Raw genomic sequence first — 21,601 nt, forward strand, 5'->3', positions numbered from 1 at the left:
CGCCATCTCCAATTGTTTCATTATAAGGTTTATAGGGTTAAATGATGTGTAGTAGTTCATTGCTCATTTGTATTTCAACCTTTCAAATTGTCAGATTTTAATGACTAAATTCAGTGGCCACCACCAGGAGTCACAGCTGCTTTGTATGCTGATGGCCTCCACCAGCTGTCCCCTCGAAATTACACATGAAACAGAGGGGAGATTTCCTGCTTACAAGCCATTCAGGTTCAAAGAGCACCCAAATACTAAATTATTGATGAACAAAGATAGAATAATATCTACAATTACCCCGCAAAAAAACAAGTGTTACAGCTTCAGCAACCCAGCAGATGTAACTGTAACCTCCAATACAAACTTGATTGCTCTCTGTCTCGCTCTCTCCAGCCTTTGAATCAGAGATATTTCACTTTCCCAGAGCCACCAGTGCACTCTCGAGACACATCCTGCACTCATCATTACTTTCTGGCAGATCCAAAGTGCACCAGAGGGAATTTAAGACTGGTATTCTTTATCAGGAATGCCTTCTATCGTCTAAATATAGAGAGCAAAAAGTGGTTGGATCAAAGCAGAGCATTCCAATCAGATAATTCATCCAAGGTGCTGGTCGTCCCAGGGCCAGACTCGCCCACAGAGTTCTGCCTGTGCCCACCAGGTACACACAGTGCCTTCTCACATGTCCTGCAGAGAATGAGCTGGAACAACTAGTTGACAGAACCAGGTGGACCGCTCCATCGACCAGCCGGGGTGCAGATACACCCGCCGCTGCTGAGTTTTCTCAGAGCGTCTCAATCCCACCTCCTCTTCAGTCTAAATACTGTGATCGTCAGAAAAAAAAAAAAAAAAGGTGTGTTAAGATGTGTTTATCAACACAAATATGCCAAGGGCTGGGCCTTATTCCAAGCCTCCCACTCTCCCACCCCCCTCGGATACACACACACACACATACACACGCACATACACACACACACACACACACACACACACACACATTCCACCAGTCCCATCACTACCACTACAGTCCAGCTGGCCTCAAAAGGGATCCTTTGATGTTGGTAGCGGCCAAAAATATATTCTGCTGGAATTACATGATGGCTAGAAGTTGTGAGTGAAGTGTTTTTAATAAGCATAAAATATTTTTAATACTGGGTTGCCGCTAATGTCAAGACAATATCTATATATTTGATGCAAAAAATACTCAAAACTTTGAACGAAGTTTTGCAATATGTGTCTTATTACAGTGTTTTTTTTTTCTTTTTTTTTTTTTGTCTTTAGGGCCCATAGGCATGAGAGAGAAGATTGGATTCTACATCAGATAAAGACTTCTCAGCTCAAGGGTTTGTGTCTGGACTTGTAGGGAAGCAAAACTTGTTCCAAATTCATGTTTTAGTACCTCAGTCAAGCCTCAAGTCTCCCAGAATACAAAGTAAATCATTTGCAAATGTGATACCTGTTTTGTGGCAGCTGCTTTTTGAAGTGGAAATGAAAATTGCTGATTGTCTCAAAAGACTTGTGTTCAAAAATAAGGTTTTGGCAGGAGGCAGCAAGAGTGACAATGAGGGGAAGTTGCCTGCTCCCGCCCAGAGATCAGCGTCCGTCCAGTGGACTGGTAATTAACCTCAAATGAAAGTGAAAAGAAAGGAGGGCTTATCTTACTTTCTTTTCCAAATAGATGCATGATTAATTGAGGTCACAAAATTCTGGTTAAATTTGTGGAGCAAATCATTACCATCGAAATGTATGGGGTTTTTATCTGATGAAGCGCAAACAGAAAGCTGCTCAAACAATTCATGTTTTAAACTGTTACACTACTGTAACAAATACAGGAGCATGGCTGTAAAATACCAATATTTTGCCCTCAGCAGCCAAAACTCCAAAATATTCAAACAGTTACGAACTCAAAAAACAGATCTGTAACAAAATCCACCTCTGTAACTACCCTAAGATCATATTAAAGTTAGCTAGCTTCCACTGAAGCTGTAACAAGCCCATGTCCCATTTTCACAACATTTATTATTCTTTAGCTCTGGATCAGAATGAATTAGTGATCAAAGACCAGCTGGCTCCTCACATTTGGGATCCAGAGCCATAATCCCAGATGATATAATAGAAAAGTGATTTCTGACACCTGTTGATCAAACTGGAGAACTACAAGCAGTGAAGCAAATGAGGATGGTATGTATTATATAACGCCGAGAGGAACATGATGGTGGAGGAGGTGATGGTGTGTCAGTGTGTATGACAGCTCTGACTCACTGATTTAAACACAAACAGAAAGCGTCTCGGTTGTACGATGGTTAGGTTTTGGCTCGAGCCTGCGTTTTGCTACTTGTGTGATGAGGCTGACTTTATGGTGAATAAAATTCAGGACGTGGCAGTGGATAAGACTCCGTTTCTGGTCGCGCCATGAAAGGGTTAACGTTCCTAATGCAGTATCTCTCTGATGCATTTTGGATGTCCAAGGACCCGTGCATTCCTAACCTGATAAGGTGTCAGGAGCATTGCCCCATCTACAAATTGTGTGTGTGTGTGTGTGTTTGTGTGTGTGTGTGTGTGTGTGTGTGTGTGTGTGTGTGTGTGCGTGCATGCATGCGTGTGTGTGCGTGTGCATGTGTGTGTTCATGTGTAATTGGGAATTGAGCGAGACAGAGGGGGAGAGAGCAAGATCGGACAGCCTCAAGGTTATATGCCATTAAAAACAAGACTGCATAAATTCAGCCTAATAATTCATAATAATGACTCCCCTGTTTGTTGCTTGCTTGTTTATCCCACATTCATTAACATGCCAGCCTCATGTTGCTCCTGCTGCAAGATTTCTTTTTGAGAGGGAGCGAGGGAGAATGATTAGAGGGCATATGGAAATGATTATAACCTGCTTAAGTGAAAGCGCCCAAGACTCATAACATTCAAAAAACGCACCCTTTAGTAACATGGAGGATTAATAAAGTGGATGGTGTTTTGTATAAGTGTATGTGTGCATTGAGTCTGTGTGTGTGCGTGTGCATGTGTGTGTGTCTGTGTTGCTATCTTGGCTTTGTCATGGTGAACTCTCGCAGCTCAGTTTCCCTCTCCTTGGCCATCACTTCCTTGATATGAGACTCGGGTGCTGCCCTTGAGTGTATTGCCTTGAGTGTTGTAGTTTTGAAGCCAAAATGATAATTCTGTTTGTTTATTTATTTTCCATGTCAGCCCAAACATCATTTTGTTCCTCCGATGCACAAAATACATATGAATTTATAATTGTGCCCAAATGTAGTTTTGAAATTCCAACTTGTGGTTTTGTGAAACAGGGTACACTGCAACATGAGTTTTGTTTTTTGTTTGTTTGTTTTGTTTGGTTTGGTTTATTCACTAACAATTTGGACAAGGAAAATACTGTGTAAGCTGTGCATGAGTTAATCTCAACCTTCAGCGAAACAAATTTCCATTCACTGCCACAATGCATAAGTCTCATGCAGCGTAATCATACGAGAGCGACAGTCCATACTATGAGCGACTGGGTTGTGAGTAACTCGCACATGGCTCAAAACATTTCGTTATCAGTATGTTAATCTGAAATATTAATGAGGTAAATGTAGCCATTTTCTTTGAACACTGACTTTCTTCAACACTGACAGAAAACTGTAATGGTACAGTGGCTGAGACCCACTGAGCCACAATACAGTGAGAAATAAAAGGGACTCTCAGGCGCTGATTGCTCTTATTGCCAATTACCTAAAATGCCACACTGATGTGTGTTCTCCCCTGAACTACCACTCTGAAAATGTCACTTTATGCAGGAATAGCAAGCAAACAGCATTTGACACCGATGGCTGCATCCATCACTTTGAAGTCAGCTTTTCTTTTTGCTTCTTCTGGGTTGTGTTGCCTTATGTTGCCTTATGTTGTGTTGTGTTGTGTTGCATTGTGTTGCGTTGTGTTGTTGCTCCTTCACACCTCCAGCTCTCCTTGCGGGTTGTGATTATCAGCGGGACACTGACAGGTCAACAGCCACCCGCCAAGAAGAAGCTCTCCCCAAAAAAGCAACTCATATAACGTAATAAAGCAACATGAGGGTGACAGAGCAGGGTGCGATCACACATTCAGTGTTGCATTTTCAGGTGGTTGTTTGGTCCTGCCCGTATTCGACGGGCAGCGCGCTCACCTGCACAACGGAAATTCAAATAAGCTGCGCCAAACACGCTTGGTGTGAACGCAGCATTAATCTTATTCCAAGAAAATTGCTGTGAGCCTGGCTTTACATGATGCATCTTTTGTGTAGTCCATGAAGATTCATAGTGTCTACACTTTATATAGATCATAAAGTTCCATCTGTATCAGACACGAAACAGGTTTCTTCTTACCTTACATGTTTCAGCGGTAAGTTTCCACCTTCATCAGAGGTGTCACTAGGTGGTGTGTGACGTGTCTTTATCAGCTGATGTTACACGTTACACGCAACTTTTGTGTAATCAGTTGACCGTTGCGCATGAAACTTTTCACTGCAACCAAACTTATCCGAACTTTCCACATGATGACAGAAACCCAACTCAAGATTTTCATTAAATCACTCTCCTACCTGACCACATAGAACAAAGTAGGATTCAAGTTACACCATTAAAATAATGCTATCTGACACACATTTGGGGTTGAAAAGGGTCTTTGCAGAGGTTACACCTTACCACCCAAGAAGCTCAATTTCAAGTCTACTCAAGGTTGCAAACTCTGATTGGTTGATCATAGAGGGATATCTGCATAAGCTCTTTACAACTGTGCTTTGCATTGCATTTACATTTACATTTATATTTTCCTTTTTTCTTTAAATTGCACTTTAACAATTAAAATATAAGAAAATTACCTGAAAATGAGCAGTTTTATAAACAGAAGACAATGGATGATATCAGTGCTGCTAATATTAAGCTATTTTTTCATGTGTTCATGGTTGTTATGGAGGAGCATAAAATGAACAAGTTCATCATCTGTAGTTTAGGTCACAGGGGCAGAAATCACATTTGTTTTGACTTGCTTAGTTTTTCAATTTAAGGCATTGCAATGTCATTATTTGCTGCACACCCAAGTTTGTAGTGGTGCTGCTCTCACATGCTTCAACAAACCAAACAAAAGGAACAAACGCTCCAGTGGTTTGAATAAACTGCTCCAAATATGCTACATGTAAATGTGCACTTAGTCATTTAAGTAAATTAACAGTGCATTCAACAACGGGTCGTTCCAGCTGTGCTGATAAATCCCATAAAGCACTGCGAGTTGACATAGCAGCCAATAAAGCACGGCTACTGCTTGCAAAGTAGCATTAATCTACAAATCTACTCAGGGCAGCTATTAGAGTGGGTGTTAACACTTACTTGTCACATTTTGTCAGGCAATTATGGAACTGAAACTTCACTGTAATGTAAACCTAATCTTATACCATCAGGCCTTTATGCTGCTCAGGGAGATTCTCCTCAGCTGTATATGACCTTCTTAGTATGTGGGTGTGTATGATTCCAAGTATGCCTGTTGATTCATAGGAGAAGAGGTTCAGCTGCATAAAATCAGTCATGCCGTCTCAAAGTGGAGATGTGGTAATTTATTTAATGGGTTACACATACTCTTATCGCTGCACTGTGCTGTAGGTGAAGATGCTTGCAGGGAATGCCTTATTGGTGCACAGAGCTGGGCAGCAACTTCTCCAGGGAGTTGCACATGTATAAGGGTTTGGGGGGGAAGGAGGGGGGGTTGTTATACAGCAGCAGTGAGAAGAAAGTGTTGCCAGGCTATCTATCTATCTATTGACACAGGTTACACTGGCAAGCAGGGAGAGAAAGCTGCAAATGGGGTCAGGGTCGCTGGAAGTAGAGAAGATTCAGTCAAGGCAGGTGGTGACATGGAGCTCTTCCATGTACAAGCTGGTGTAAATTGGACCCCGGCTTGTTGGTGTGTGTGTGGGGGGGATAAGCCGCGAGCATCCTGATACAAACAAAGCGCTACAGCAAGTCTTTTTCAGTGTGATGTAGTTCCTGTAAAATTGTGGATTGTAGAACATGTTTTGCTGTATTTGTTTTTTTAAACTTACATTGCTACAAAAAAATGTTTTTTTTTATTTTTTTTTATTTTAGAATTGTTTTTTCCCTCTCTCCATCACCTAATGCCTATTTTTTTTCACCCACCTTTTCTCATTTTGACAGGCTCTCGCCATGGAGGGGGATTTTCCAGTGGAACAAGAAACAAGAGCATCCTGTCACCGCCTCACCTTTATCCCTGGCTATGCTTAAATGGAGCCATGGCACCCGATCTACACTATACAAGACAAATAGACGCAGGGCTGCACCATTAGCTTCCACAGTCCCCCACCACTGCCACAAACACACTCACAAGCACACACACACACACACACACACACACACACATATGCTCTCCACTCACATTTGTTTATTTCATTGAGCGCTGTAGTAATCCTTGGAGAAGTAGCAGGAAGGGAAACCAGAAGCCATGGGTCCTTTTGGGCAGCAAAATGAGTTGAATTTCATTTTTTTTTTTTTTTTTTTTTTTTTTTTTTTTAACTTACTAGACATTATTACAATACAAAAAATGTTTGTTTGTTTTTTTCATTTAATCACTTTCAATCTATTTGTCATTGTCAGAGTATGACATCTAAACAATTTCATACTTAACACAAAGGAAAATATCTTCTCATATTAGAGTGCCTGGTGCAAAATCACCTCAAACAGGGGTTCACAGCTTGATGAAGGTCATGTCAGGGGTCCAGCACATTAAAAAAAAAAAGATGCTGCTGTAACTTACCCTTGTCACACAAGGCCATGCCCTACATGTATTTGTTGGGACATCACCACCAAAATGGAGTCTAGTGTCAGTGTTGTGAAAACTCACTCCATATTTCATTCTTCTCACAACATTTCAAGTCGGAGGGGGTCATCTGTTCTGTTTGCCTGCTGCCGCTGGAGCCAAGCAGAACTCACTGTGCTGTATGGAGGTGACATGCGTCTAAAAAACATCTGTGAAGGGACACGCTCATGACAGCTCTCACCCACCCCCTTTGTTCCCGCTCCCAAAACAGCACAGAGGTCAGTTACATCATATTTTGTTCATTAAGCACAACTACACTGTAGACACAGGCAGCTATTTCCTGAGAACTTTATTTTGGGGGACATTGCTGCAAACAGATGGCCAACAGACAGACACGACTGAAGGAAAAGGCGGCGGCGTGAGGTCCTCATATGAGTTACTGTGAATTCAGATGCATACGTGAAAACACAAGTTTATTTTGCTGCAGTGTTTAGGCTTCAAAGCAAACATAAATAATATTGCAGCTTCAGCTTGTGTATACAGTAAATCTCACAGATGGAGAGCCTGCTGTCGCTGCTTGAGTTATCAGCTTCTCCTCTGTGTTTTCTTTCTGCGTTAAAGGCGCTTGCATTTCGTGACTGCATCTTTGAAAGAGGTATAGCTTTTCTTTCTTTCTTTCTTCCTTTGTAAATACAAATTTTCAGTAAGATCGTGTGATGCAGCAGGTCATCAGGTCTGATCAGCCTTGTGAATGAGCAATGCTGCCTTAAGGTGCTCCTCATAAACTCCTAGCGTCTGTTGACTGTAAATATACAACTTGTGGATTCAAATGTTGTTTGTCATCAGTAATGAAAAAAATGAACCAAGTTGCAAAAGCAGGTTTGGGGTTGTATTGTTATATTTTAGAAATCAAACCGTGCAGAGGAGCAGCAACAAGATGAAAAGGGAAAAAATAGCAGTAGACGAATAAGGGATTTTTAATTTGATTTATACAAAATAAAATAAAGTGTGACAGCACCACTTGATTAACACATCACTTCAGACATCGGTCGCTGACAGGGCGTCGGACTTCTCCACCCCCCTAAACGTCACATCCCGGCCATCAAAGTGAATTCCTTCTGTTTTATCGCTTTGTTGGGTCGCTGGTGCGCGTCTGACCTCGGAATTACGACAGCACCCGAAGGTATCAGCAGATCAGGAAGCGCACTGGAAACTCTGCGGATCTCTCAGCCTCTCGCCTGTAGCCATGACAAGTTAGACAGTTTTTTCACAGCCTACTGTACCATCTTCCACTTTGTGCAGAGGGACTTCAGATTTTTTTTCTTTCCTCCTCTCTCTCTCTTTGTGAGTGGCCCCGGTCGCACATGGCTCCCCGGGCGGTGTGGCTCCTGGTTGCGCTGTCCGGTATCCTGACGGTGCGCCCCTGCTGGGCTTTTACCTGTCCGGCCATCTGCCGCTGTGGTGTGGACACATTTCACTGCACCAGAGACACTCAGCTGGCCTCCCGGACGGGACACCTATCCAGACTGTGAGTTGAACTTCAATTCCGAAATCTCTCTAATATATTTTAAATATTCCAATTTAGACTTATGAGCCTCTAATAGTGAGTCAGTTTTTGCCTAACGACACTTGAAGATGATTTTTCTTCTGTAGTGTAACAATCCTGCAGGAATTACACTGCCTGTAGTGCTCACGAGTTGGTTAATAGTGACTTTACCATACTTTAATGATATTTTTAATTTCCTAAATCTATATGATGTCACTAGGCTATAATATTCCTGCAGGAACTTGCAGCTTTCCGCGGGCTAATAGTGCGCCAGTAAAAGTTATTCTATGGTGTAGTTCTTGTAGGGAATTATTGAGGAAATTAAATATTTAAGTTGTATATGGTGGAGTTAACTTGAGATTGATCTGTAAATCTTCCAGGAGGCTCACTCATCTGCCCTTCAAAGAAGTTGCCAGGCATGCCTTCAAAGAGCTCAGCAACATCACAATCATGTAAGTTCATCTTTTATTTATTTAGCCGATATTTATTGGAGTTTATTGGCCAGTTCATGTCATTTCGCCCCAAATTCTAAGGGACAAAAGGTGCAAGTCGTCTAAAACAAGATACTATAAAGGCTAAGGAGAGCAGGCACCCATCAAATTTATATTTATGTTTATATTTAATGAAACATGCAAATGGGATTCAGCAAGAGAGACCTTACACTAAAAGTATTTGTAATTTCAGATTTACTGATCACCACTGTTAGCTGATTAAAGCAATCAAACTCATGTTATGAAAGGTCATTATCCCTCAGATTCAGTTGAGGGTCAAATGACCCAACATGAACTCTGATCATCAAAACGAGCAGAGCTTTAACTCCAGAACTCTTTGCCTTGAGCGGCAAAAGTAAAGGATTAAATGGTTTAGCTGAGTTTAGTATAATCTTTATTTAATTTAAGTTTCCCCTCAGTTTCATTTCATTCACAGAAATTAATAATATGCTCCGGGTTGTTATTATTATTATTAGAACAAACCAATTAACTCTACAGCAGTATGTATAGTATTGAAAGGAACCAAGAAATCCGGTTTATGCAAATTCACTTGTTCCAAATACAGTCAAATAAGCTGTGGTCTCAGTCTGCAATTATAGAGGCCTGTAGCGCCACCTATTGGCCGTGTGCACAGAGCATGTACAGTTTCTCACACTATATATCTTTTTTTGAATTACAGTGGAGTCCTGAACACTGTAAGACTTACATAAGGTGCTGAATAAAACTGGGTATAGCCCTCTTGGGTCCTGATATGTGGGAGGATGCACCATCACCTGTAAGCCGTGTGTATGGAATATGTACAGTATCACTTCACAGAATAAGCATGAAATCTGGCACAAATGCCTATTTTTAATGTTCAGGACCAAACGCTGAACAGCAGCACAGCAGCCAGTCATTGTAGGGGCCTCAATACACAAAATAACATGTTTAAGTTTATACTGAGCATCTTTATGTAGCCCACATACAGGGTCATATTGTACGAGAAAACATTTCAAATCACATATGTAGAGAATCTTGTGCTGTTATTTCAATCAGGGATTTTCTATTTGTGAATGTCCCCTAAAAAGATACAGTATTTCAAAAACAGAAAGGTGGAGAGCTGGAGTTGTAACAGTGAAGCACAACATGAGAGGGAAAAACTGACAGATTTCAGCAGATTTTACTCAGTGTATCACTATCTTTGATGAGGTGATTTCCTTTGGAAGACTCATTTTTCCTGCTCATGTGTGTGCAAATAGATACCGGTATATATTCCTTATCACGTGGCATTAAAAAAGCCTTGAGAGCATGTTGGCTCTCCTGATTGGATGAGGATGGCAGACTCAGATGCTGTGTTATTCACAGAGGGCCATCATGGGGCGTTTATGCAGGATCATTGCACTTAATGCTCAAAATGACTTCTTTGCGTGAACACTGAACTCTGACTAATAAACACTTGACCACCGCATTAAACACATGGCATCTACCAGACGCTTTTCTATTGAGCCGCTTACAATAATTGCAAACAGTGGAAGAGGTGAACGTTTATATATCACAGTCATTACTTCATAATGTAATTACATTTCACTTCGACGGCAATGTCTCGCCCTGGAGTTTACTATCCATGCCTTGATCAAGGAAACAGCATAATAAATGTTCGAGGAGAGTCTGCAGTGCAGATGCAGGCAAAGACTCATTCACTCTTTACCACCTGCATGCTAATGTCATCACAGCCATACAGTATGGGATTACATATAAATGCCACTGAGTTTGCAAGTATGTATCCAATGTTTTTCTTTTGGCGGCACATTTTATATTAACAGCCATTCAACATTGTCTCTTAGAGAGAGAGGGCATAAGGAAGAGATTATTACAAGCCTAATCTTGTCTGTCACACTGATGTATAGCTCCACTGAGAATCAATTGGAAAAGATGTAAAAGGTGAATTGGGCATAACCATAGCAATTCAGGGGGGAAATGGGCACTGGGGCATGTCCTAATTACAATAGCATGCGGCTCTTTTGGAGGTAAAGGCTCAAAAAATAAATGTAACAGTAGATCATTTCAGTCTGCCTCACACCATCTATTAACTACTGGGATCGCTTCATTTTCCTTGCACAAGTGTCAATCAAAAGCACATACTTCACTCCTCTATACCCATGCATGATCAAACGACTGCTTGATTTATTTGTGTAGTTAGTTAGTTAGTTTAACAAAAAATAACGGCCACTATCCCATTAAGTCAAGGAAGTAAAAGTTGGCTTAGTGTGAAACTTTAAGTGTTCACATTGGCTGCAAGTTTTCATACAACCCCCAGAATCCTCGCCTCTTGTATGCAAATGAAATTCAGAAGATGCCACACATCAGGAGAACAAGCGTAGTCTTCATGCGATGGCCACAGTCCTTACAGGATCGTAAGACAACACATACGGTGTCTGCGAGCAGTGCAGTTGCTACCAAGCCAAGTAGCCCAGCTGTATTCTCCACAGCGGAGATGAAGGAAACAAAACAAGTCGGGAGCCGGCGAGCTGACATCACACTCATCGAAGGCGTTCAGTGGAGTGCAAACCTCCGCCAACGCTTAACAATTCTCCAACTCGAAAAACTGCAGCCTTCATAACACTTTATGTTAATTGTTTGCCTTCCGGGCAGGGCTGCCAACCCTTTTGTGGGGAAAGTAGCTAATAGCTGCCCAAAAAGTCAGCAGAGGTCTTCAGATGATGGCGTATGCTAATTTTCATATTAATATACTCGCTGCACTTCCTGCTCTTAAGCATGGTAAGTGCTGTGATCATTTTTGGACTTGATGTGCAAGTAGCGCAATTTGGCATCGGCTTACACTGAGCTAAATGCTCTGGGAGTCAACACATTAACATTGTTCATGGTGGTCACAAGTCGCCAAGTTGGCACAATCGCTGCTGACTTTGATTTTCCAAGGAAAAAAAGCACACGAGTGCCACGCTGTTCATGGGGTTCACTTGGAAGTTCCAGATATCAGAGGCTCCCACCAGCGCATGAACGCAGCACAACGGTCATGACTAAAACATGAAAATCCTCTCATGGCAGCAATCCCAGATCCAGACCATCAACAAAATCTGACCAACTCATTCTGGGCAGAGGGCGATCTGTCCACTAATCTGTAACGTTTTGGGAGCTCTCACCTTGTGGACAGACAGAAACAGGTGAAAACAAAACATCCTGAGACTTTGTTCTCTAATTGTCCCCCTTGGATGAAGTAGCCACATTTGCAACATCGAGTGATACATCCAAAACCGCAAGAACAACAGGAATTTTTAAATTGGATGGGTTTTACCATCTAGTAAATGTATCAGCTGCAGTTTACTGAGCAGATATTAGTTGAAAGTGAGTGTCTGATAGGGGTTTATCTTGTTTTTTTGCCTTTGCTCTGGGAAGGTTTATCAGTAAAAGCACGTAAGATAGTTACATTTAAATACAACGGGTGATTTGATTGCCTTTTTCCTGAAAAAACAAGTTTAAGCAATAAAATACATTCTAACTTTTAACTAAAATTCCTTCTTCAAGCTGAACTCAGCTGATACCACAATGAAACATTTGCAGAGAGGCTGAAAGCGGCTTTGATACATCACATTTTACTGATACATTTTTCCCCTTGTTGCAGCCAGTCTTTGTCACAGGGTGTGAAGGTAGATTGACATGAGGAGATTCAAACAGTTTGTCATCCATGACGCAAACTGGAAATCATGCTGTAGCCTCCTCTGGATGATAAGCTGAAATAGCTTTTTATGGTTCGCAAGTGGTAATTATGATGCTATACATAATGCAATCAGAGGCGAGGATAAAAGAAAATATAAGCAATACAGAGATGGAGTCTTATTTAATTGTTCCCTAGTTTAAGATGTAATCAGAATTATGTTAATCTGAGAAAAGTGTTGGTTGATTACAGTAGAGTGGGTGTCTATATAGCACAGTGATAATTACATAAAAGGCGTCAGAGGAAAGTGACGAGGCCCGGCTCGGAACGGAACGGAAGATAGCAGCGCCGCTGTCGGAAAACAAAGTCGTCAAGGACAGATCAAGGTGTCCTCTTGACTTTGGTTGTTGCTTCGGCTCTTTGTTGCGCCCTCATTTTAAACATTTTCGCTTGGTCCTCCTGGCCCAGATGCATCCGTGATCTATGTTGTGAGCTTTCCAAAGACGTGAGGGGGAGATGAGGAATATGTAGTGGTCTGGAAGTATGACTTTTTGGTACAGGCATTTTAATATTTCCCTCATGAATTGCATTCCAGTATCAATCAACCCTGTCCTATTTTTTAAAAGAAACTGCATTCAGGAAGGAAATCCAAGGCACCCAGGCACTGCTGGTTTTGTTTTTTGTTTTTTTTTTGTTTTTTTATTTATTTATTTATTTATTTATTTATTTTATTTTATTTTCCATATGGTGAACCAGTAAAAAAAGTACTTGAAACTATGATGTATTTATTGGCCTCAGCCTGAGAGCTCCTCTAGTGCGAGGCGTCTCATAAATTTAAAGTGTTTTCAGTCATTTTGTTTACAGTCTGTTAATTTGTTGACTGATGTGGAGCTGTTTCTTTACGCCGCAGTGAAATATCCCAGAGTGTCTGCATCACGGCGATACAAAGACATGCGTTCCTGTCTCTCGGCAGCCTGGCTCAAATGTAAGTGACACTTCAGCTTCAAACAGAGAATCACGAACAAGTCATGCTTACATAAAAAAAAAAAGAAAGAAAGAAAAGAAAAGAAATGACGCGGGCCTTGATGGACGTTGATTAATTCGAAGAGCCGGTGTTTGTTTTGCATTTCATGTTGGCTTGATGGGATTAAGTTCTCTCAAATTACAAAACTGTGTGTTTAATCCCTGACTTTGAGAGCGGCTGATCTACTGATGCTTTTGCTATGTGTTTTGTCGAAATCCTCTCATAACAGTATTGGATGTCCTAATATTTTTTTCTCTTTCTTTTTTTCCTTGTAGCTTAATTCAGAATATCAACAGTCTGAGGGTTATTGAGAAAGGGGCCTTCACTGACCTGCCCAAGCTTGAATACTTGTAAGATTATGAGTCAGATTTGCATGCAGATTTGCATTTTTCACAGTATATTTATTGCTGTAATGGTTTTGTTTGCTTTATAATATCCTTGCACAGTATTTGGTGTGAGGTAACACTATAGTCTGCATTCAAAAGTATAGGTAAACTGATCTGTATGGTAATCACTTGTACAGATTTTTCCATATTATGTATTTTAAGTATGCAAGTTGTGTATTTTTTTAATAGCTCATCTAAAATGAGCATTCCGACTTTTCTATTTATTTGTGGCCATTCAGGCTGAAAGGCGAAAATCAGTTTCAGTACAAACAGACCCAGTCGCTGTCACCTAACAATGTTAATTATGGCAAAATATAAAAATACACAAACATTTAACCGAATGGGCACAGCCTTACAGTCATTAGAAGTAGCAAAGTGAATATATTTCTGCTAATTGGCCAAAATTGCTGTAATTTTCTTGTTCAATCATTTGTTGACACAACTGAAACTATTTCGACTGCAAATTGGACGGCGAAGGCGATATTATGAATAAGATTCAGCATGTTGTTCCACAATGTAATTAACTCGTCTGGATATTTCAGACGTCGAGGCAACTCTCACAGGCAGATTTTACTGTAGCCGAGAAGAGACTTTGTCCTCGTGTCTCGATCGGGGCGAGGACACATGCTCATATGGGCAGGGTCATGTCACGACTTAGTTATCCCACTACTTCTTATTACACACATCTGTACTGCCGCTCAGAGGGTTGTCAGTCTGTTAGAAATGTTGTTAGAGATCAGCTATCAAAGGTCAAAAGCAGGCAGTGGTGTATTATTATAAACCACTGTGTGAGTGTTTTTCTGTACTTTATCCAGAAACCTGTTTTCTCTTACCAACTGAAAGAATTGTTGACATTTTCTTGCCACTTTGAAGATGTGGCCTAATTGGCTTGTGACCATTTCTCTCTCTAACTCTTGTCTTCGCAGGAGCATCGGTAACACGGGGCTGATACACTTCCCAGACTTCACAACTATTTCCTCCTTGGCGCCAAATTTTATCCTGTGAGCAGTCCCATTTAAAAAAAAAAAAAAAAAAAAACGCATGTCCTTAAGCAGACTTAAACCGCATGCTTGTGTCTGCGTTCACACGGCTGTGTTTGTGCCGTGCCGTCTTCAAGCGGAGCTCGAACTGCTGATTCTGAGCCCAGTTTTGCCTTTTATCTATCAATGTCATGGTGCAGCCAAGTCTAGCCTAAATTATCCAAGTGGGTCACAGTTCATCAGGCTTCTCTTTTGTGTGCGGAGTAATAATTCTGTCTCAAGCATAGCTGACAATTTAACTCTACACTCTCTGTAAATGTCAACTCTTCCATGTGCAGAGAAATGGCAGACAACATGAGGATTGACACCGTTCCTGCCAACTCGTTCCAGGGCATCACAGAGGAATATGTCGACATGTGAGTACACAAGTCGTGCTCTTTGTGATGCCACGCTCCTCTGTTGTGCTGAGCGGGGAGCAAAACATTTGTTGCAATTTGCTTAGAGTGTGCTTTTGTCCTGGCCTGGCCTTATGCTTACGTAATTGAATGTTCAGTCCTGTGAACTTTGTGAGCAGTGCTTTTGACGGCAAAATTTGTGACAATGTGTCTTTGACAGGAACGTGGTTAGAAACAGTTTCAAGGAAATAAAATCCCATGCATTCAACGGAACGAAGCTGAACACACTGTAAGTATCCTGATAATAAAGACTCTCTGAGTTGCCTCACACTAAGGCGAATCAAAGGCGAGCTGCCGCCCCACTCGGCATTTAATGGACTCAGATGATTGCTGCTAAGTTTATTGTTCAGGTCAGACACTTTCTCTAATCAAGAAAAAAAAAACAGAGTGTACCAGTAAACAAACGTTATGTAAGACAAAACATTGATTTGATGTTGTTTTCTTACCCTGCGCCCTGCTACTGTGTCGATGGAGACAAGATATGCCCTGACACCCTGCCATCTAAAAATAATGCTCATCTCCCTCATTGTCAAGTTATGAAAACAATAAGTGTGTAAAGCCAGAGTTTGGGTTTTGTGGCCTAACGCCTGTGTCTTTGCAGATTTTTTATTGTATGTTAACCACAACCACAAAGAAAAAAAAAAAAAAAAAAAACCTCATGCACTTGGCAGCTCACGTGTGACTCTTTTCTTTCTTTAGAGTTTTGAGAGACAACAAATACCTCAGTAAAATTCAAAAAGATGCATTCGAAGGAGCCTTTGGACCAATTTCTCTGTAAGTAACTGGTACAGTTATCCAAATAATGATACTATAATTAATAGTAATAATACACCACTAGATTGGGAGTCTTCACTGCTCTGAGCACTTACTGTTAATTATAAAGTTAAAATGTTTGCATGTTTTTTCTTTGCCCTCTTAGTGTAGGTTTCCTATATCTTGGTCCAATTGACTATGCACAACAACAAAACAAACAAAATAAAAAAAAATAGAATAGTGGTCAGCTTGGAAATTAGGTTGTTCTCAGTCCGTGACAAGTTGATTTTTTTTTTAAGAGATATAAAATTTCATTTACACCCGACATCAGTAAATTGTGACTGCGGCAAAGTTAAATACGTGGGAGGAAACTCATGCACGGCCTCTCTTTTGTTGTTAAAACAAACAGTATTAAGGCTCCCGTATTTGAACTGGGTCAGTGAAGTGATATTAATATTCATAACAGTGTTTATCATTTTCTTGTATAAACATTGGGGTGGAAATGGTGACAAAAATGAGACAGCCTGTCTGTGTTAACAACCGACAAGACGGGACTGTGGAATACTGATTAGTAAGCAAATACCCAAGACTGTGGAGCGTACAGTTCACAAGGTCTCTGATTACAAGCAACCACCACTCGAGATATGTTTCCTCTTATCTCGTTTTTGAATTAGTGTGTGTGACATGCATTGATACACAGGAAATGCCACAAGTCTTCTTAGCATGTATGGGGTCCAGTTAGTGCCTTTTAAACACATTTTTGAATCTTATCAATTCTGGGTTACAAGTGATCACCCACATAAAGGAAAGTAAATGGAGGGAACAAATTATGTCGACTGCGTATCGTGTTAAAGCTGAATTCCTTTTAGTCCTTTGTGGGTGAAGTAAAGGCCAGTGACTATAACCTCTGTTAAATGATGAGGCATTTCTTTTATAATAACAGCATTTTCTTTACACTTGCATTGATGGTGCATTCAGAGTCACTCAGTGCCTGATGATGATGCAGTTGCGTCACCAGACTTCAGCCTCAGTGAGCACCCGTGGGAGATTCTGCAGAGATTCAAGAAAGATTATACGCACATCCACCTTTTAGTGCTGCTGCAGGATAAAAAATCAGCTGTGTAGATTAAAGGTGTCACCACCACAGCGTGCTGCTCCAAGACATTTATTGTGATAAGAAGACAATGTTTCGACCCCAAACTCTTTGTCCCCTGACCTTTTTATTATATCAGATATATCAAACTTTCCATAAAGGTTTTCATGTAGATGTTCAAGTTCAAGTTTATGTAGAGCCCTTAATCACTATTACAGTCTCAAATGGTTTTACAAGCCCACGGTTTATAGAAAACAAAATGACACCTCCTGACCTGAACCCTATACACCTAGTTACATTATAAAACAGATTAATAGATACATCAGCAACTTTATTCATCCCTAAAGAGGAAGTTCATTGCCACCTGTTAACCGGTTATCACTCCCAACAACAGAAACATAAAACTAAAAAGCAGTCACAGACAGAGCATGATCATTGGCAAGAGAGGTGACAGAACCAGAACCATGCACATCAGTCATTAAAAAAGAAACAAGTCGTGTACAGTGGAGAACAATAAATTAAGTACCATAAAGTACAAATCAAGTGCCAACCAAGTACAGATATAATCGAGACCGGCTCGACCCTCTAGAGGCGATTACTTATTTTTATTAAGGAATTTAACTGCTGTTGAACCATGGATCACCAGTTGTACACTAACAGATTATTTTAAGATTATTTTAAGTGAAACGTGGTTCAGAATAGGGCTGGGTAATATATTGATATGATATATAGCTATTATAATATCATGATATGGCTGGGATAAAAGGCTGAATTACAGTAAAGGGGTGCATTTTCCTGAACATAACAGACTCATGAATAGAATAGCAACAATCTTGTGTAAATTTTGCAAAAGCACCAGTAGTCATCCCTACAGTATCATTGCAAGATCAATATCAAGGTACTCGGTCAAACATATTGTGATATTTGGTTTTGTTCGTATCACCCAGCCCTAATGCAGGCCAATAACAGAGCCTGCCTTGTTAATTCACTTATTTATGCTGTTTTTGTCCTCCACTGATGCCACCCCTGCAAAGCACAGTGTAAAAGAGGATATTTGCAAGAACTCCCCCATAGAAACCATGTAGGAATTTCTCTCTGACATCAAATGATCTCAGCTTCCTCAGGAAGTGTAATCTGGACTGGGATTTCTTCACCCGGACGTTAGTGTTCTCCTTCCAGTTCAGTCCTTTTAATTATGACCGGGGAGACCTCCTTTTTCCTCCTAAAGTCAATAATCACCTCCCTGGTCTTACTAACAGTCAGCTTTTAAAAAATTAGAGTCACGCCAGCTGACAAAGGGCTCCACTCCCTTTTTATAAGCCGAGGTGTCGTCATGGTTTATTAGGGCGGTGCCATATTACCACGGTAGTTCCATAACCAGCGATGCATTTCATACCGTTCCATACGGCTCTAATGGAGCGATTAGACAGCTGTCCTTCAACCCTCTCTGTGTAAACCCGCTTGCCTTGCCCTTGCCTAATTATTTTCAGCTCCTTCAAGGCAGCTCTAATACACCAGCACTGCATTGTAGCCTCCCTCCCCCAAGGTGGACGAGAAATTTCATCAAAACATATCAAGAGAGAAATATTTCAGCCATGATACCCTGAAAGATTATTGCTTTTTTAGTTAAATATATGTCAGATATTTTGAGGAATAGAATGAATCATAATTGCAGATTCAGTTTCTGTAGAGATGCTTAAAACACCATTTCTCACCACCATCAACAAAATGATGACCTTGTGTGGGAAACCTTTTTTTTTTTTTTTTTTTTTTTTTAACCACACAGCAGAGTTTAAATTGCATGTAAAATCTATGACAAGGTGAATCGAAGCTGTTCTGGTGGCCAGTGGAAGTTCAAAGCGCTATTAAAAGACTTTGTTTTTCCTTTGTTGTGGTGGATGTTTTCAAGTCTTTACTGAAATGCATGTCATTCTTTGTGTGTGTTACGCAGAGATATTTCCTCCACAGCTTTGAGTTCCCTGCCCCCTAAAGGGCTGAGGCAGGTAAGGTTTCTCAAAGCGAGCTCTGCCTATGCTCTGAAGAGCCTCCCCCCGCTGCAAAGCCTGGATGAACTGCTGGAAGCCGAGCTCACCTATCCCAGCCACTGCTGCGCCTTCCACACATGGCGCCGGAAACAAAGGTAGGCGACACACTTACAGAGATGTGAGAGAGCTATTCACTGCTGTTTGAACAATAAAAGTCCTCTCTGGTGACTACTATCCTAATGTATTTAGATCATATTCACATATTTTTTTCTTTGGTCTAACCTTAGTGCCTCCCTCTTTTACATTTTAAGGGAAAACGCCTTCAAGAACTTCACAAAACTTTGTGATGCCACCGACACAGACATTATGTAAGTTGTTTCATTGCCCAAATGCAATTATGCAGATAGATTTTATAAATGTCTTTGCATACTTGTCGTGTCTCCTTGAGGTTGTTAACTTCTATCTTTTCTTCAGGGAGCCCACTGCAGATGGTGTGAATGGTATTAATGACATCAACTTTCAGTATCCAGACCTGGAATTGGGTTGTCTTAACAGCCCCTTCATCAAGTGCACACCAAAGCCGGATGCTTTTAACCCTTGCGAGGACCTGCTGGGCTATTCCTTCCTGCGCTCGCTTACCTGGATAATCGCCGTTTTCGCTGTGACTGGTAACCTGGCCGTGCTGGTTATCCTGCTCAGTAGTCACCATAAGCTAACTATCTCCCGATTTCTAATGTGCAACCTAGCCTTTGCCGACCTGTGCATGGGGCTCTACTTGATGCTCATCGCCTTCATGGACTACCACTCTCACCAAGAGTACTATAACCACGCCACTGACTGGCAGACGGGCGCAGGGTGTGGCATTTCAGGGTTTTTGACAGTGTTTGCGAGTGAACTATCTGTATTTACACTGACTGTGATTAGCCTTGAACGCTGGCACACCATCACCAATGCTATGTATCTGAACAAGAGGCTACGGATGCGGCATGTGACAGCCATGATGGCGGTCGGCTGGGGGTTTTCTCTGCTGGTGGCCCTGCTCCCTCTTGTGGGGGTCAGCAGTTACAGCAAAGTGAGCATCTGCCTGCCCATGGATATTGACACACTGAGCTCCCAGATTTACGTGGTGGCTGTGCTGTTTCTCAATGTGGTTGCTTTCCTGGTGGTCTGTTACTGTTACGTATGTATTTACTTGAGCGTCCACAACCCAGACCTCACCACACGTCATGGAGACACCAAGATAGCCAAGCGCATGGCTGTACTCATTTTCACTGACTTCCTGTGCATGGCACCCATCTCCTTCTTTGCCATCTCTGCGGCTCTGCGTGCACCCCTCATAACAGTGTCTCACTCCAAGATCCTGCTCATCCTCTTTTATCCTATTAATTCCCTGTGCAATCCTTTCTTGTACACCATCTTCACCCGGGCCTTCCGCAAGGATGTGTGCCTGCTGTTGAGTCGCTGTGGCTGCTGTCACACTAAGACCAACTTCTACAGGACACACAGCCTGGCTGTGAACACCACCTGTGCCAATAACACAGTTTCCACCAGCAAACCTCACTCACTAAGTTTCTACGCCTACCACATTAAGATGCAGGGCTGCTTTCTCAACAAGGGAGCCACTTGACCATCAACTTGAACACTGAATTTTATTATGAACTAGACGGCAACGTCCGTCCTCTTGCTAAAAACAGTCACATTTCTTCAATACGTGGTCAAGATGAAGAGATCTGCAGTTTTATCAGGCATCATATCAGGTTTGATCTAGTTCAGCTTGCAAGGCCAGAAATCCACGACTCAGGACAAAAACCTCACACTGAAAGTGTCACACTGGACACTGTGACTTCCTCTCTGTACAATAACCCCTCACTAAAACACAGTTGGGTTGAGCTGTGAATGGGATAAAACTGGTAACTATTTATGTATAACACTCCAAAAGCATATTTAAGTTTTCATTTTTTGTCATTGTGATCAAATCAGATCATAACACCAACTGAGAGAGACTGGGTTGTTCTGAGCAAAGGCATTTTCCTTTAGTTGAAATTAGCAGATGTAACTGTATTCATTATTCTGAGCCTACAGTGGTCAGGATCTTAAGCTTGGACACGGTTTGGGAAGTCAACATGATCAAATGGAAGGCTTTATTTTTGTGTGTCTGCCTATGCTGTGCTGGGAAAGTTGATGAGCACTGCTGCCATCTATTGGGAGCTTGAGAAACTTGCACTGCGACTAGAAGACTGTGGACATGCCAGAGCAGCTACTACAACCCACTGGATTTAAATAAAGCTGTTGTCTGGCATGCAGTAAATGCACCTACTGCTCATTTAATGTTCAATATGTGTTGTAATAAAACAGTGAGAAAAAAAAAAAAAAAAGACAGGTCTGGCTGATTACACTCCAGTGACCATCATTTTGCTGTGGTGTTATGTCATGTAATGTCTGCCTGTGTGTGCAGA

General features: G+C 41.3%; 1 protein-coding gene across 1 annotated transcript; it reads left to right on the plus strand.

The window, feature by feature from the left end:
* Positions 1–8,006: 8,006 nt before the first annotated feature.
* LOC115372843 (lutropin-choriogonadotropic hormone receptor) lies at positions 8,007–21,480 on the plus strand. Its single transcript, XM_030070998.1, has 11 exons — positions 8,007–8,308; positions 8,707–8,778; positions 13,380–13,454; positions 13,769–13,843; positions 14,806–14,880; positions 15,198–15,275; positions 15,475–15,543; positions 16,014–16,088; positions 19,112–19,300; positions 19,457–19,513; positions 19,620–21,480. The coding sequence occupies exons 1-11, from the start codon at positions 8,145–8,147 to the stop codon at positions 20,770–20,772; spliced, it is 2,082 nt and encodes a 693-aa protein (XP_029926858.1). The 5' UTR covers positions 8,007–8,144; the 3' UTR covers positions 20,773–21,480.
* The last annotated feature ends 121 nt before the right edge of the window (positions 21,481–21,601 follow it).

Source organism: Myripristis murdjan, chromosome 15, assembly GCF_902150065.1.
Source record: "Myripristis murdjan chromosome 15, fMyrMur1.1, whole genome shotgun sequence".
Taxonomy (NCBI): Eukaryota; Metazoa; Chordata; class Actinopteri; order Holocentriformes; family Holocentridae; genus Myripristis; species Myripristis murdjan.

What these genes read in the sequence shown, in the direction of transcription:
- LOC115372843 (XM_030070998.1), top strand. Translation starts at nt 8,145, where the DNA reads ATGGCTCCCCGGGCGGTGTGGCTCCTGGTTGCGCTGTCCGGTATCCTG. An exon ending in ACGGGACACCTATCCAGACT is followed by an intron (nt 8,309 to 8,706) that starts GTGAGTTGAACT and finishes TAAATCTTCCAG; the next exon opens with GAGGCTCACTCATCTGCCCT. An exon ending in TTGGCGCCAAATTTTATCCT is followed by an intron (nt 14,881 to 15,197) that starts GTGAGCAGTCCC and finishes TTCCATGTGCAG; the next exon opens with AGAAATGGCAGACAACATGA.